General features: G+C 46.9%; 1 protein-coding gene across 5 annotated transcripts in view; it reads left to right on the plus strand.

Annotated features, from left to right (window-relative positions):
- The first annotated feature begins 841 nt into the window (after positions 1-841).
- The window catches only part of MACROD1 (mono-ADP ribosylhydrolase 1), a 195,760-nt gene continuing 178,971 nt past the window's right edge, over positions 842-17,630 (plus strand). For 2 of the 5 annotated variants that reach the window (XM_088137370.1, XM_088137367.1), the window contains exons 1-3: positions 846-1,268; positions 4,173-4,274; positions 4,386-4,505. In XM_088137370.1, coding sequence (XP_087993496.1) covers positions 1,013-1,268; positions 4,173-4,274; positions 4,386-4,505 — 478 coding nt within the window. In that variant the 5' untranslated portion in view covers positions 846-1,012. Of the gene's footprint in view, positions 1,269-4,172; positions 4,275-4,385; positions 4,506-17,630 lie in introns of all 5 variants that reach the window. The other 3 variants (XM_088137368.1, XM_088137366.1, XM_088137369.1) reach the window with 3 other exon arrangements.

Consider the following 17,630-nt stretch of genomic DNA (forward strand, 5'->3'; position numbering starts at 1 on the left):
GGGGGCTCCTGGTCAAACATTATATTATTGGGTTCCCCCCCCCCTTTTTTTCTTTTACAATGACTTTATTAAAATTTAGAAGCGAAAGATAAAATCTAACAAGACCTAATAATCAGGAAAAAGAATAGAAAAAAGAAGGAACAGAGAAAAAGGAAGAAAACAGAGTGCAGAAAGAAAAAGAAGGAAGAAACTTTGGACTTTTTGCATGAAATGGAAAAAATGAAATCACGATCTAGGGAACAGAACAGGCTCAGCTGAAACGAAAGAAACCTCACTTTGGTTTAGGTAGGAGATGCAGAATGCGCCTTCTTTTTGGAGAAAGGTGGCAAAGAGAAGGTTCTTTCTAGAAAGGGGGGGAGAAAATATATTTTAAGTTGACATAATGTGTTTGTAGAGATTTTGGGTTTTGTTTTTCGGTCCGTCGTTGTTGCACGCCCCGCTCAGACTCACATTGTCTGAGTTGGGCAGCCTGATAAATCTAGCAAATACATAAATCAAGTTTAAAAAAACCCAGCTGCTCCGGCTTCTTTCCCCATTTGCAAAGAGCGCTCCAAGCCCAGACACTCAGCCATTTCATGCGCTTTTCCAACCACCCGCCCAGGGCTGTTTTCTCCCCACCCCACCCGCAGCTGCAGATAAGGCTCCCTAGGACAGTGTTTCCCAGCCGTGGCCATCTTCAGGGGGTATGGACTTCAACTCCCAGAATTCTCAGCACAGGCCCTGCTGGCTGAGGAATTCTGGGTCCTGTAGGCCGCCCAGCAAGAAGGTTGGGAGCCGCTGCTGAGGAGCTCTGGAAAGACTGCATTTCCCAGAAGGCCTTGGGTCTGAGGGCGGGGCGGGGCACAGAGGCTCTGCTCGTGCGTTCAGCAGCAGCAGCAGCTGTTGCAACTCGCGACCTCCGTCGCTCTCCTGCCCAAATACCAGGTGTTATATATAAGGGAGAAAAATCCCACTGGCCTCCCCGGGGACCAACCAGAGCGGCCCGCTGGAGCCTCTCCTTGGCTTTGCAACCATGCCAGGCGGTTTTCTCTCCCTCCCGAAGCAGAGGCTGCTTGGCACTCTTGGGAGGCTGTGGAGGGAGTGGGGCGGCTGCCCCGTTGCTGTCCACGGGGGTGGAAGGGAAGGGGACGGTGCCAGGGTCCCCTTTGGCACAGGTGCCAGCCCGTGGGTGTTTGCAGGGGGCATCCGGAGCTGGGCTGCAGCTCCCCCGTTGGCCATGGCTGCCAAGGTGGATTTGACCACGTCCACCGACTGGAAGGAGGCTAAATGTAAGTGAGAAGGGCAAAGTGTGTGTCTGTGTGAGTGTGTCTTTCCAAGTCCTTGCTCTGTCTCCTTCCAGCAGTCCTGCGGGCCCGTCCCTCAAGCGGGCAGAGTTGGTGGCTCGAAACTGGCATCCTTTCATTTCCAGCTTCTTCGTATCTCTGCCAAGCTCCTGAGGGCATGTGGGAGAGCTTGCTTCAACAGACTGTGATTTGTTCCACAGGGGCACTGAGGGTGGGGTGTGACTGCAGCTAGGGTGGCTGCTGAGAACTTAGTTTAGCACCACCTTAACTGAGTTTGCCATCTTTATATCCTGCCCTGAAGTGAATCAACCCTGAAGGGAGCTGGTTTATATTGCTTTAACCATGGTTTAGTGGAAAAGGTATGATGTGTGTGGGACTCTGCAACATGCTTGTCAATAAAAGCCAGCATTATGGCAGGGGGTGTATCTGGTTAATAATTCCAAAGACGAGGAGCTAAACTGCATATTATGACTCAATGCAAGGTGGGAACCCCATAACAACAACAATAATAAGTGTATTTTTATTAGGTATATGAGTCAATACACCTCAGCTTGTAGCCTAAAGTTTGGGACTTCTGCAAATTGCTTTCTGCAGTTAATTGTGCATTGCATTCTGGGAGTTTTCCTCCCCAGCTGAACTAGTTATGGTGGTAAATGCCCTGCAAAGCATTGTGGGAAACTGAAAGGGTATCCTATGAGATCAGCTGCAGGAGCCATTTCTTTTCCTGAGGCCCAGGCCAGCCTTCTCCAACCTGGTGCCCTCCCAATGTGTGTGTTTATTTTCCAAAATGTGTGTCCCACCCGTTTTAGACAAAGTGAGTGGCTTAGATGAGATGCTGGCTGGGAATCCTGGGAGATGTAGTCCCCGCACATCGATCCAGGGTGGAGAAATCATTCTCAGAGGAAAATGGCAGCTTGTGCCCCAAATGGCTGTTGGGTTGCATTGGTGCTTGATGGTGGCCAACTTAGAAAAACGGGCTGTGCTTTTATGCTGTGATATCCCCTCCACCGGGGCCAGTTCCACAATAATTTTGGATAAATTTCTCCTGCTCGTGCATGAGAGCAGAGCTGGCAGCAAACAGTTGGCAACCCTACCCAGTCATATCGACCATGGCATCCTGCTGGATTGGCTGGGGGGGGGGGTGTTGGGAGCCCCTTCCTCCAAGGCTGGTTCCAATCAGTGCTGGTGAGAGGGGAGTGGTTGAGCCTTAAGCCCCTGTTTTGTGGGGTGCCTTGGGGCTCTGCCCTCTCCCCCTCCTTTCTCATATCTGCATGAAGCCCCTGGGGGAGGTCATCCATCAGGTTGGGGTGAGGTATCTCATGGTGATACCTAGCTGGGCATCTCTGTCCCCATTCATCCAAGCAAATCAAGGTTCTTTCCCACCATCTGGAGGCCGGGGGGGGGGGGGTCTGGATGGGGAGGAACAGCAGCGACTCAACCCTGCCGAGACTGAGTGGCTATGGGTCCTGGTTCCCCCAGATCCGGAGTTAGAGTTTCCATCTTTGCTTCTGGATGGGGTTCAGACTTGGTGCACCATCTAGGGGTCCTCCTGGACTCAGGCCTTCTGGGTCCTGGAAAAGCACACTTTGCACTGCCTTTCCCAATCCAGTGCCTTCCAAATGCGTCGGACTACCCTTCCCATTGACCCCTGCCCCGTGCTCATTGCTGTTGCCCCAAATAGCGGGTCAGTCTTTTCCTGACCCCAGGGCTGCCGGGGGTCAGGGAAAAAGGCCACCATTCCGGGCTAGCAGGGAATGGAACGCTTGGGGCCGTGGGTTGCTTAGCAACCAGCCTGGGACGGGTCCCTCGGCCTAGCCGGGCCTGCGCCTGCATTCAGGGAAAGGTTGCCACGCAGCTGCCGCGAGAGACTTTTGCAAAAGGCTGGCTGGTCTTTTCAAAAATGCAAAGGGTTTAAGGATGAGCCGTTGGAAAGGGGACCAACATCCGAAGGGCTTTGGGGGCTGAATTCACATCCTCCTAGTGAAAGTAGTTCTCCAAGTGATGGTGTCTGGCTGGAGAAAATTTGCCCCCTCTCCAAGCCTGCTTTTGCTCCAAAAGGATCTTCCGCTTCTGAGCTGAGCCAGGACTCAAAGATGGCCACCTTTGTCCCCTCTCGTTTGGCTCTGGGGACAAGGCAGGGGGTGTTCCTGGTTGAGTCTGGAAGCTGTTTTGTGCCCTCTCCTAAGGTACGGTTGGCACAACAGTGTGGTTGCCTGGAGCTTTGAGTAAGGTGATCTTTCTCAACCTTGGCAACTTTAAGATGTGTGGACTTCAACTTCCAGAATTCCCCAGCCAGCAAGGCTGGCTGGGGAATTCTGGGAGTTGAAGTCCACACATCTTAAAGTTGCCAAGGTTGAGAAACACTGGAGTAAGGAGTCTCCTCAAGATAAAACTCCCAAGGCAGAATCAGTTTCCTATTTATGTATACACACACATAATTTTTATTAAAACATTTAAAAAGGAAGATAAAAACTAGTACAAGCTAATATAAAGTAAGGAAGAAAAGAGAGAAAGAAACGAAGGAAAAGGTAAAGGTGGGAGAAAAGAAAAAAAAGTTAAAGGTAGTAAAGAAAGAAAAAAGATACCAAGCAGTGACTTCTCCTTTGCTGGGCGTGATGCAATCTTGCAAATATGGGCTGATGCTCAAAACTGGTGCTTTGCTTGATCTTGACAATTTTTTTTTATTAAAAAAAGAAATCTAGTGGGCAGGACTCCTGGCTGGTGCCATGATAGGTTGTTAGGCCCTAAACTGTGACGCGCAAGTCACAACATCAGCCCAGCTGAGAAATCCAAAAGGGGTTATTGCAGATTTCCCCCCCTGAATTTGGATCACTAACCACACATTTCTTTTCCTCTTTGTCTAACCGCCCCCCCTTATCTCTTGTTCAGCATTTCTGAAAGGACTGAACAACAAACAGCGGCGTGAGCATTACTTCACCAGAGACTTCATCAAACTGAAGCAGGTACCAACTTGGAAAGAAATGGCCAAAAGTGAGTGTTTTTCTGTCTGTTTTTAAAAAGCTGTTTTGGAGTCAAGAGGCACAGTGTTACCCCCCATCATCATCATCATCATCATCTTCATCTCTCCCCTTTTCATGCCAGGTGCCCGGATTCACCAACCCGAAGAAACCATTTACCCCAAAGATAATCACCTGAATGGGAAAATCTCCCTCGTCCGAGGAGATATTACGAAGTTGGAGGTCGATGCGATTGTCAATGCTGGTGAGTGAACGGCAGATTGGATCCTGTTTGGCTTTTTGAGGGATTGAGCGTTCCAGGTGTGTTTCTTGCACTCACGTTGGTTTAATAATGGAAGAAAATGTGCATGTTCTGGGCAATAATCTTTTTGTAATTCCTGTAGTCCGACTCTTTCTTAAAAAATGCCCTCGCTCCGATCTTTGCAGCATTGTTAAGCTAGCTCCTGTCACAGGGATTGGAAGAAAAGTGAAAAATGTGAAAGTAATGGATCTATGCGTGTGTGTGCATTGGTGCATGGGTGTGCATTCGCAGGTGTTACCTGGAAAAAGCTTAGCAGCATGTTGAAGTAGCTGGACAGTATTTCCCAACCTTGACAAGTTCTAGGTGTGTGGACTCCAATTCCCAGAATTCTCATCAATGACCATGCTGGCTGTGGAATTGTGGGAGTTGAAGTCCACCCAGCTGGAAATTGCTATGGTTGGGAATCAGTGAATTAGAAAGCTGCTGATGTTTCATCCTGCAGTTGATTTGAGCCGATAATGATGGGATGTTTGCGTGAATATATGTATACCTACGTGCATATGTACAAACTTTTTAAGCCTTTTGGAAGATAGTATATCTATATATAGTAAAACTAAGAGTACAAAGAAGTGGGAAAGATGCAATCATAAATAACAGGAAAAAATGCACATGACTGTATCTTCTCCTGAAATCTAGTCTTCCATAAGGTGATCAATAAATGATCAATTTCATATCACTGTTCTTTGGATTTGGGTGGTCAAACAAAGCAGGTAACTGATGAGGTTTTCTAATTCAATGCAGTGGATTGGGGGGGATTGACAGGTACTTAAAAGTTCTTAATTAGTTTACCACTTTCATACTTCAGACTCTTTAACAGATGTGCTAAGTCCATTATACAGCTTAACATTTCGGGTGACTGGAGTCAAAAGTTGAGTTTCAATGAAGTTACAGTGGGTGGGTGACAGTGGCACATAGAAATAGGGGAGAAGAAAGCAGAGTTCACAGGGAAAAAACTGTTAGGATAAAGGCAAATACTTCTTGTTGGGGGATCAAATTATGGCCAAACTAATTTTCTCCATCTGCAGGAAGTACCATCTTGTTCACAGGAGTGAGTGAGGAATTTTTTTGCTTGCTTCAGGATTTTGGAAACAGACCATAAAGCAAGCATTGCAGTGTGTACACATAGGGGTATTTCTTTAAAACCGTGCTCTCTGTGTGGATTGTTGATATCCTGTCCATATGAAGAACAGAGGGTGAGTGATGGAAAAGCAATTGATTCCATTACTGATGCAGGAGTATCTCTATTGGTGATGTTTTCTGGAAGAGCGGACTACAAATCTTTGTACAGGTCATCCTTGTTTAGTGACTGCTTCATTTAGCAACCATTTGTAGTTATGATTGATGAAAAAGTAACTTTGCGACCAATCCTTGCATTGACAACCTTTGCAGGTCCATAAAGCAAAGGAAAGCTGAAGTCAGATCATAAGCACAGTTGTGGTTTCACTTAGTGACCATTTTGCTTAGTGACCAATTGGTCCCAATTGTGGTCGCTAAACGAGGACTACCTGCATTCTATAGCTTACAATTTAAGATTTGAGGAAAGGGAGGGCAATTATGGCTGTTTAAGCAGAAAAAAAAAACATGGGGTTCATTCTCAGTCTCAAGTTTTATAACTGAGAGACAGAAGTTGCAAGTCTGTTTTTAGACATTTCTGTTCGAAATACTATATGTTGTAGTTGACTCAGCAAGACCTAAGTGTCTCTGCCTACCATGATCACTGGGGGGCGCCGAAGCTTCAGAGTTCAGCTTTTCATTCCCATTTTAATTTCACCATAGCAATAAATCTGCATGTTTATTAGTGGGATAAAAGTCTTTGCTAACAAGAGGTTTTTGCTGGTGCTTCATAAATCTTTCCTTTGTGCATCATGAAGTCCATATGTCCGTAATTCATACGTAAGGTTGCATGTAAATTTAGATTGTTGGACAATCTGATATTTCTAGCTGTGAAGAAACTAGCTCCGTGGAGCTTTTCCTTCCTCTGATGCAATATCAGATATACATGTTTGCAGGAGAGAGTTGTTTCAGGAAAGGCAGGGTGGTCTGGGGCAGGTTAGCAAAGCAAGCAGGGTGTTTATTTCCTCTTAACCTTGGCTCCATGGCAGAAATCTAGCACAATCACGGTAGCTCTCACAGATACAAGATGCATCGTTAACACTCCCAGTGCATCTGCGTAGCCAGCATTCACTGATATATTTCAATGTTATCTATCTATCTATCTATCTATGAGTGTAAAGAATATTTTTGTGCTGAAATTTTAGCATTGCTGTTCTGATGACAAAAAATGTACAAGTGAGCGATTGGAATATTTCGTGTGCAAGTTTAGGACAGAACAAATCCTGCGTGCGTATGCGGTGTCAACATTATAATGCAGGTTTCATATTTTGTCTGTGTGTTTTTATTCACTGACTGAAATGTGCAGCCTGCCCTGTTTCCAAGTTCTGGGCAGCTTCCCTAAAAGTAATAAAATAATGAAAAATAATAATGTCAATAACAAATGCTCTGCTAAAATGCCGAGTCTTATTCGCTGCCGTATGAAACGAAATGGGTTTTATTTAAGGGTGAGATTGCAGACTAATAAGGTAAGGTCATCCTATATCAATGAAAAGACCCACCTCTTTGCTAGTTTACAGAAGAAATAGCAAAAGCCTTAGGAGACAAATGGGTTAGTTCAGTTGCAGAAATTCTTCTAACACCATCCCTTTCACTTTAATAAATCTGGCTAAAAAAGACCCAAGTTCACACCTGGGTTTACTTTTGGCTGAGGTCCTTTTAATTTGGGGGAGAAACACATTCTGGGTAAATAGTCTACAGTGTCACAGAAAAGGCGTACCTCTGAGCCCATCCCTTCTTAATCTCATGCGGGGAGGGGGGCCATCCCTCTCCTACCCTGGACTGAAGCTATGTAGAGATTCAGAGATAACTATCGCATTGAATTGTACCACCAGTAGCCTGGGCAATGCCCGCGGTATACATGTTACATTGTTAAAGTGGCTTTCACCAACCAGCATGTGGGTTGAACTGCATTTTCAGCATAGTCTTCAAGGGCAGCCCCAAGTAAAGCACATTGCAGTAATCCAGCAGAGAAGTAAAGAAGGCATGCGTGGCCATCGCTAAGGCCTCATGCTCTAAATAAGGCCAGTGAAGGTGGTTAGGTTAGGGCAGGGGTCCCCAAACTCTTCAGCTCATTGATCCCTTTTATGAAGGTTCAGATTGTTCATCGGCCTCCCAAACATTTATCATGTGAAAATAATTTAATAAAGACTACTTTAATAGCACTATGAATAATACCAATAATAGATAATGACTTCATAAAAATAGATAATTAAAATATGAAAAATATAAGATTTAACATACCTTGTTTACTGAAACTGTTGACATCATTCATGGGAAGGAGGGCACCGATGCTTGGTTGGAGATTGGTGAGTTTTAGTTGTAAGTCACCCCGCTCTTCCAAGTTTAGTTTGCTCCTTATTGACCCCCAGACTTTTACTGACCCCCTTTTGACCCCCAGCCATTTATCAAGCCCTTGGATAATCCCATCGACCTTTGAGGGTCGATGTTGACCACTTTGGGGAACCTTGGGTTAGGGTTAGAATATTTGCTTATAGTTGATCATTATAGTTGATCAAACTTTCAGTGAAATGAATGAATAGAATAGGAAAGAGTATTGTTTGGTCCTGTGCTTGTTCAGCGCCTTCCAGGGTATCCCCAAATTCCAAGAAGATACCTCTGAACTGCGGGAGCCCTAATAAGGCTGCTACCTCTTTTGAACTCTTAAAGTCTTAAAGAAGTCTTAAAGAAGGAATTGGCTTGGGTGAAAAGCGGGGGACGGAAATAATACCAGGCTGGGGCATTCTCTTGCAGATGTGCTGGCTTTCCAGATGCAGGAGTTTGCATTTCTGCACTGGGGGCTGTTTCAGAAAAAGCTGTCGCCGACTGAATGCTGGCTGGGGATGATGGGAGCGTAGCTCAAGACATCTGGAAGAGGCCAGGATTGGAAGGCTGGGACTAGAGCTCTGCTTGGTGCTTCCCCCCCCCCGGTGCCCCCGCCCCTGGCATCCTTTCTGATGGGTCACCTGAGATGCTTTCAACCTGACCTGGTATTTCCAGGACCAGCCAACTCTCTCTCCCTTTTTTTTGTACTATAAGAGCAAAGGAGCTGCAGGGGACCGGCTGGTGGAAAGATTGGCGCCGTGTTCTCCCAGCTGGGTGTTTTATGGATAGATGGATGGATTGAGTGCTTGCGTTTCTTTGGCATTATGAATCGCAGGCAACGGTTATAAGCCCGCCAAGTGCAGGAGCAAAAGCTCCAGGCAGCTATTAGAGTGGCAAATTGTCAGCGCAAATCGACGCATCTGTCACTCCAGCGGTCCAATTGCTCGCGGATGTTTGCCGCCACTGGGGTTGTCGGAAGAGCTGGAACAAAGTCCAAGTTGCTGCTCAGGAAGCGTGGAGGGGGTGGGTTGGCCTTGTTTTGCTCCTGGCCCATTCTTCCAAGCTGCTGGCCTCAACCTAGAAAAGGCCACGGTCGGTCTCTTAGAAGTAGAACTTCTCAACGGGGCCCACGCATCGCCCTAAACCCTGGTTTGTTTACCCGTGGCCAGTTGACAAAGCCACAGTCAGCGGGATTCAGAGAATTTGCTAAGCTGTAAGCCGGTGGTGGGCGACTTCCCCTGAATCTCTTTTTGGATAGAGCCACCTGTAACTACAGTTGCTGAAAACCGGGAATGTGCTTTTCTGCATTTGGAAAAAGGGAAATATGCAAATAAACTCTAAAAGTGGCTTAAAAAAAAAAGGAGGGAGGGAGGTCCCTGGGATCCTCCTGCCAAACCGAACACCGTGCACCTTTCAGAAAATCTTGAGCTTGTCCACTTTACGGCTCACCCAACCTATCGTGGGACACTCAGGGCGGCCCATTCCAAACTGTGATTTACCAACGGCAGGTGTTGGGTTTACTCAGTGTGCAAAGCCCCAAACAAACAAGCCAGAATATGGCTTAGCAGAATGGGTGAATCCAATCCAAAAAAGGATTTCAGAGAAAATTCTCAAGGGAAGTTAAATTATTTAAGGAAAGATATTGGGAAGAGGAGTGGTGGGGGAAGAGCAGATGCCTTGCTGTAGGACTGAAGCTCATGAGACCCCATCAGAATCAATCAGGAGGGTTAACATTAGGCCCAAGGACCCCACCGACTGAACTTAGACACCCTGCATAATGTTACTTGTAAACCAGGGTTTATGGCTTCGGCCTGTTGTCATTTGTTCAATAAACGGTGGTTAAATAAACCGTGCGTAGTCTCTGAATCAAGGACATGGTGCCCCCAAATTCAAGACAGATATTACCAATCAGACAGTGGGATAAACGTGGATTGCGCAGCAGGAGTAGGGCGAGCCTGAGGCGGTCAGCAAAAGAAATTGGATCCCTAATGTCTGGCAAATAGCCAGAGGTACTGGTCATGTTTCAGGTGGAGGTGAATGATCTGTAGCAAAAACTCAGCTCTGGCAAAGCGTTTGGCACTGTGAGCGGATTGAAATGTTGAGACCGACGCACGAGGTTCCAGGTGCGTCTTCCTTTGCACCGCGCTTCCGTTACAAGGAAATTTCGCTTTCTGGACGCTCAGAACAGAGAAGAGGAAGGAAATTTGCAAGCAGATGCTGCAAAAGTCAGCTGGCGCTCTCCTTTGCTCATACAGAAAGTGCCGGGTCCAGCTGAGACCTGGCATGGAGGGGGGCGGGCACGGCCTGGGTATAAGCAACAGCTTTGGTTTTACAGGCCCGAATGTCGTCCCGTATCTTGGAAACCACGTGCTCTGTCCTCTTTCCAAATATTAAGCTTTAATGAAACTTTGAGGAGGATTCCTCTTAGCACCGACAGAGTTTTCTCGGGTTTAGGGTCCTGATTTTTTTTTTCCTGTGGCAGGGAAGCTATAGGAGGTAGGACAGTGGTACAAAGGGGTCAGGCTTCATGCACGGGGGGGGCGGGCAGGATGAGCATTTAACAAATAATGCAGTGGTGTCATTGCTATGCTAGCTTTCTAGCTACGGGGCGCCCCTATCTTGTTTTGATAAAATAGGGGAATAACAGTTGCCTATAGTGTGAAGCGCGGATCCTGATGTTTCATCTTTTCTTTAGAGCAATGTTTCTCAACCTTGGCAAGTTGAAGATGTGCGGACGTCAACTCCCAGAATTCCCCAGCCAGCCTGGCTGGCTGGGGAATTCTGGGAGTTGACGTCCGCACATCTTCAACCTGCCAAGGTTGAGAAACACTGCTGTAGAGGGTTAACATGCGTGTTGAGCAATGCTTCTCTTTCGGAGTCATAGGGAAATTCTCAGGTTTATGTTTTCTTCTTGAAAAAAGTCAATTTGAAACCTGATAGTCTCTTAATTTGGGGGTTGGGAAGTCCTGTTCGATCACTCTGATGTCCAGGATCCTCCTCTAGCCAATAAAATGTCACGGTGAAGGCGCTGAACTTGGATGAGATTTAAGCTCACAGTGTTGTTGTGGGGAATCCAGGGAGAGGAAAGTCCTATGTGTACTGTTGGCAAGATCTAAGAGTGTTAATAAATAATTGCCCCCTCTCTTTTTTCCTTCTTTTATCCCCTAGTCCCGGACCGTTTGCCAGTAACAAATACTGCTTGTTTTTAGGCTGCTGTGAGGCATTAGGTTGGAACGAGGCGGAAGCTCTGGATTGGGGTCGTAATGGGGACAATCTTTATCTCCCTTTTTTATGGCACAGAATGTAAGTGGCTTGGTTCCTAGGCAAATCAAATCACTAGTGTTTCATGTTCTTGCCTTGCTCAGGAGGCTTCGCTTCCTAAGAACAGGATCGATCTGGGTGTATTTAGAAACTGGTGGTCTTTTGCGGGGGTCTCTCACACGCACAACATCCTTGGATCTGGCGTTCTCGTGAGAGAAAGGGTTCACTCTTCAGCTCACCATTTCCAATCACCTAAGATTGTCAGCTCTTAACAACAAACTCCCTTAATAGATTAACGGCCTGATTATCTTGGATTTGGCTAAATCAACCTGTTTATCGCTGCATCTCTTGAAAGCCCTAAAGGGGACAGAGATATGTATATTAAAAAAGAAGCAGCAAAGAACTGTACAGATAATAGTAGAATAATAAAGGAAACCATTCTGTCAAAAAGACAACCCCAAACTCTGGGATTTGAGAAAGAATTTTGCAATCTCTTTGCTCAGTAATTTCCATGGAGAACTCTTCCTCAAACTTATTTACTCTCGTTCTCTACATCCTTGTTTCAATTCGATTATCATCATTTGGCACCTGAACCCAGGGTTCCTGGTACTGACACCTGGCGTGGAAGAAAGAGAGAGAGAAATAGCTTCTGCCTCTACGGTTTGGGGGGAGCCAGTGAAATGGTTCAGGGCTGACAGTGAAATAGTGCTTAATTAACCGACATTAATTAACTGTATAATTAATTGCAGGGCATGATTAACCTCCAGAATTCGTCCTGGGGATGTCCCGGCGATAAGCATTGAAGCTGCAACGCGTTGGGGCCAGTCCACAGAGAAAATTAGGTCTACTGTAGCTAATTGAGTTATTCTTAGAAGTGAAAATGGACCTCTTTGGGGGACAGTTTGAGTTTTCCAAAGCCATTGCGGAAGAGGTCACGTCAGACTTAAGATCTGCCTGTTCCTTGTAGAGTGTTGCATCAGGAAAAGGAAGAAGGGTGTTAGACAGAACAGGTGTTACCAACAGAAGAGAATATATGTAGCTCAGGGTTGAATTGTGGAGTCCTTGGGGTTCTATGAGCTTGGTGGCTTTCTTGCAGATGTTAGCCCTGAAGATGTTACCCAGCCAGGTAATGAAACATCTGGAAGAAAACCACCAAGCTCAGGGAACTCCAAGGACTCCAGAATGGATGTTGTCAACCATGTTTTGCTGAAGTCCGTCCTCCAGGCAGCCCCTAAGAGATTGGCCAGGAGGATGGACTTCAGCAAAACTTGGTTGGCAACATCCATTCTTGACTTGATTCCCCAAGAAGTCCTCTCTGTTGCTTTAGGAGAGCTTCTTCTGACCCATAGCTTTCTTCAAAGGGATCCCCTGCGATACCCATAAACGGCTGTTCTTCAGAGCAATACTTGTGACTTATTTCTTCTTTCTTTTTCTCCCCCCCACCTTCCCCTCCTCTCTCATCTCTCTCCACCTTTGGACTATAAAAATTGCCATAAAAATAGAGATTTGCGGCAGGCGTCTGCCGGGCTTAAATCGGTAGCGGTTCCCCATCAGATGGCTCCTGTCTCAGCTCCCTTTTATGGTCACTGCTGGACTATATTTCACAGGGAGACTTGGAAGAGCATTAAACAACCCTCACAAAGCAGCTTTTCCTGGGGAGCCAGGGGGGGGGCACCGCTAATAGGGATTTGGAAGTTTGGCCAGGGTGTGTGGGCGCTGAGCATGCAACTATCAAGGACTTGGGGACAAGCCACTTGGCATCTTGGCAAGAAACAGCGAAGATCGCATCCTCTAAAGCAGAAATGCTGAACTTTTTGTGGCCCGAAGTTACGCTTAGCCATTGGGTGGTGTGGTGGGGCCGCTTTTCGGCGGCGCCAGGTCAAAACCCAAAATGCAATTTTAGTTAAAAATTACAGTGAATGTTAAAGTTTCCCATGTCAGAATCCCCCCCCCCCATCACATTACATATTCGTTTGGTGGTAACTTTTACAGGACTTCTGGGGAGCTGCGAACCGGGTATCTGGGGGTCACAGGCAACCTGGAGGCCTTCTAGAGGCTTTGTCTCGAACCAGCGCATTCACTCTAGGTTTTTTTCCCCCCCCCCACATGCTTCTTTTCACAAGAGATGTCTCTGATGTGAATTTAAGTTAATGTCTCCCTCTGTTCCTTGGTAGGTTTTTTAGGGGGGGGGCTGCCCGAGGCAGAGAAATAAGTAATACCCTTTCCCCCCTGAATCAAGATGTGTATTCCCTAAGGCTAGATGAATTATTTCGACCCCTGGGGCAGAAAATCCAGCCAGTGGCAGTAAAAATGCAACAGTCACACATTAAATAGACATCTGCGGATAACACTGTTTCAGGGCTGCCCAGATCTATTTTTTGAGACAGCTGCCCCACATTGCCCGGTTGTAGGACATCTGCGACAACAGGAGCCGAGCAAAATTTCTCAGGTCCGTTTCTTTCCATCCCTGTTATCAATGTTTCGACTGTTTTTTTTTTTTAGCTGTTCTTTCTATTCCTTTATTTTATTTATTTCATTTGTTCTAACTTGGGAAGCAGAGTATTTTGGAGGGTGGGGGCCATCCCAGAGACAATTAGCATCTCGGCTAGTGTTTCTCAACCTCGGCGACTTTAAGACATGTGGACTTCAACTCCCAGAATTCCCCAGCCAGCATGGGCATAGAGTTTGTGCATATTCTTAAAAAAATAATCCTAAAACCACAAACGACTTTAAAAAGACAACTGGAACCAGGCATTTTCATCATTTTTAATCAAGGGCGCCTGATGTCAGAGTGAAAAGAGGGAGGCTTCATAAACTAACACATCGTACCAGCGCAGTACCAGCGCAGTGTTTCTCAACCATGGCAACTTTAAGATGCTTGGACTTCCATGCATGCGCTGGCTGGGGAATTCTGGGAGCAGAAGTCCATGCATCTTAAAGTTGCCATGGTTGAGAAACACTGTACTGGTGGTCTTTAGGAAAATGGCTAAATTGCCCCAGCTAAAGGCACCACTTTTAAGAAAGCAGCAGTCTTTTTCAGGAAAAGGATCCACAGGCAGCGGTGTGTGTACCCATTATTCTCTTCACCCCATTTTCCCTCAGCCCCCCCCCAATAAAACTGGGCAGCAATCTTCTAGATGTCTTCATACTGCAAACAATGATCTTCCTTCCAAACCTTCGTCCATCATCAGCATTGCCTTGCTGGCTGATTTGCCAGCCGACTACAAATTCCCAGGATGGTTGGCGCCCGCCTCCCATCACTCCCAGCGAGGGTGAGTTATAATCAAAGCCATCTGGGATCTCCTGGGTTGGAGAAAGCGGAATCGCCATCAGGTTAGATAGCTCAAGCTGAACCAAGTGGTCCTACAAACCTTCCTCCTCCTCCCTTCCCTGCATCATGGAGGGATTTAAAGAGCTGTCCTTCCATTCAAAGGTTAAGTCTCCAGCTGTTGGTCAGCTCCAGCTTCAGGCACGCTGGAGGAAGGTGGGAACTAAAGGAGAAGAACCTGCAGACCTCCGTGTATGGAGGAACCTCGACTCCAGCATCCTCAGCCAGCACGGCTAACCACAAGACATGCTGGGAAATGTAGTTCCTCACCATCTGGATGGTGACAAACTCCCCACCCTTGCCTAAAACACCCCATCAGTGATTCTGGCACCATCACCCTGTCTCTTTATCGCCAGGGCGCTTCGGCAGTGGCAAGGCCTCCCGGTGCTTCTCCGGCCACCAGCTGCAAACAAAGACCTGCTAACTGGGGCTCACACCCTGCTAAAACAGCTGTCAGGCGTGGTTCTGCTTAACACTGCCAGAGCAGGCCTGACAAGCCTGTTTTGCTGCTGGCAGCCCAGCGCGGGGATACTACGCGAGTCTACGCATACGGTGCCTGCCTCTGAGGATATCCGGCAGAAGCAAGGGTGGATTTAAAAAAAAAAAGCTGAAATAGCCCTTCCCTCAACACTAGATGCATGCAGACCCTCTAGGTCCCCCCACCCCGCAAAGGTCCTCTGCAAAGCATCTTAAGCTTTTGCTCCATCAGCTGGGGGAAGATTGCATTGAGCAAAACACCACAGAATTCACTCTCGCGCCAACACGGGCACACACACGCACCATTAATCTACGTTGGCTCTGCAGCCGAGCGGAGTGAAACACGCTCCAAACATTGTTTTGATGCCAGAAGGGGAAAGGTTAATTCTTGCTCCTATTAGAAAGGGGCACCAGCCTTGCCGTGATTACAAGGGGCTGTGCACACGTGAAGGCATGAAGGCAAAGTTAAGGTTAAGCACTTGAAAGGCACAGGAAAAAAATCCAGCTGGCCCCAACCCTGATGGATATTCCTTTGGGCTCTGGGCCAGGATGTTGCGCGAGGCATCAGTACACACCAATTAATGTTTTGTGAATTATTGTGCCCGCTGCTATAGGTGTTAGTGTGTGTGGGGGATTTTTATTAGGGATGTATTTTTTAATTTTTTTTAATTTTTTTTTTTTGCTGCTGTTAGATGCCCAGAGTCATTTGGCGAACGGGCAGCCGTATAAACTGAATAGATAAAATACATAAAACAGGTTCCGGGGGGGGGGGAGGGAGGGAAATGAAAGCAGAGGAACAAGGCTTCCAAAACCTATTGGGTTTTTGGAAAAAGCAGAACTGGCAAGCAGCTGGTTTTTAAAAGTCTTCGATATTTGCCTGAAATCCTTCCACAAATCCGATCAGGTGCCACTGTATTCTCTGGGGGAACTAAATGGATAGATATAAGGAAACACCAGACTTTCGCGGCCCACTCCAGCTGGAATCGAAAGGCCTGATTTATCTGCCACAGTTCTAGGCTGGGCAACAAAGGCAGTTCCCTAGGCAGCGTACAAATCCTATGAAAAATATAATACTGTACAAAATAAACTAAAATGGACATGCAAGGGGACAAGCTTGAAATCAACGCAGAGTACAGCTGGTCCCAAATCAGCTGCCTGCTTGTTAAGGGATGAGACCCCTGACTGCCACATTATTCCTTTATTACGGGGTTTTGTTGGTTATCAATTTTTTTCTGGGTGCAATTCGAGGAGCTGGGAAACCTATAAAGCCCTATTATCAGCTTGGTCCTGGGTACCTTGAGACAATCTACTCCATGTACAATCTGCCCAGACCAGTGTTTCTCAACCTTGGCAACTTTAAGACGTGTGGACTTCCGCTCCCAGAATTCCCCAGCCAGCATGCTGTCCACACGTCTTAAAGTTGCCATGGTTGAGAAACACTGCACTGGTACGATGTGTTAGTTTATAAAGCCTCCCTCTTTCCACTCTGACATTGGGCGCGCTTGATTAAAAATGATAAAAATGTCTGGTTCCAGTTTGTCTCTTTAAAATTTGTGGTTTTAGGATGATTTTTTAAGAAAACAGCTCCATGCACAAACTTCCCCTTTTTAAAAGAGTTTGCTTTTCTAAAAATATGTCGCCTTTTTGGCGATCGGCGCAACGTTGGCCGAGCAGCACGCAGACCTCACCCTTGATCCATGCTGAATGCTCGGCCATATGCTCAACATATGGCTGGTGTCCTCCCTGGAGTTGGGGATGGGTTATATGCTGTGTGCGCTTCATATTTTAACCCGGGGTGGAAAGAGCCCGGTTTTGGGTTTCTTTTAAAGAAAGGGGCGAGAAGAGGTAGCTTAAACGTGCAGAGCCTCCTCCTCACTCTGCAGAGGTCTGACTTCACAACTGTGGTGGAACAACAACAGCAAATCCTGCTTTACACCACAGAACGTGGTGCACGAACACTGGTTTTAAATTAGCCGTGTGTGTGTGTGTGTCCTGGCCTTCTCTCAAATAATCAGTGCTCGGATCGAGGTGTTGAGAATCAACCGGGGGGCGTCTGTGCAGGTCCGGAACTACCAAATCCAAACCCGTCAAACCAGCTACTTTGGTTCTAGAGTTCCACAACGCCTGCTTGCCCTCCAGATCGTTTGGCCCTTTCCACAATCTCTTGGCGTTGTCCTCGCTAACTAGAACTAGAACTTCTGGATTTCTGAAATCCAGGAAGTGTAGAGCAGCGTTACTCAACCTTGGCCACTTTAAGAGAGGCGGACTTCAACCCCCAGAGTTCCCCAGCCAGCATGGCTGGCTGGGGAATTCTGGGGGTTGAAGTCCGCCTCTCTTAAAGTGGCTAAGATTGAGCAACACTGCTCTAGAGGACACCAGCTCACCTTGTAATCTATTCGCAGCTGCTGTATCTATCGGAGTCTGGGTCACGCGATGAGGTGCTTTTCGTAGCATTTGTTAACTACTGAGATTTTCTGCTCCCCGAGCAGAGCATGAATTAGGCTGTTAAGAAGATGTGCTTGCCATCCATTTGGGGGCTGTGGGAGGCCCAGAAGCATTTTTTTTTT

The sequence above is a fragment of the Python bivittatus genome, unplaced genomic scaffold (assembly GCF_059951505.1).
Source record: "Python bivittatus isolate LINGU-HERP-01145 unplaced genomic scaffold, Pbiv_v1 ctg000180_np1212, whole genome shotgun sequence".
Taxonomy (NCBI): domain Eukaryota; kingdom Metazoa; phylum Chordata; class Lepidosauria; order Squamata; family Pythonidae; genus Python; species Python bivittatus.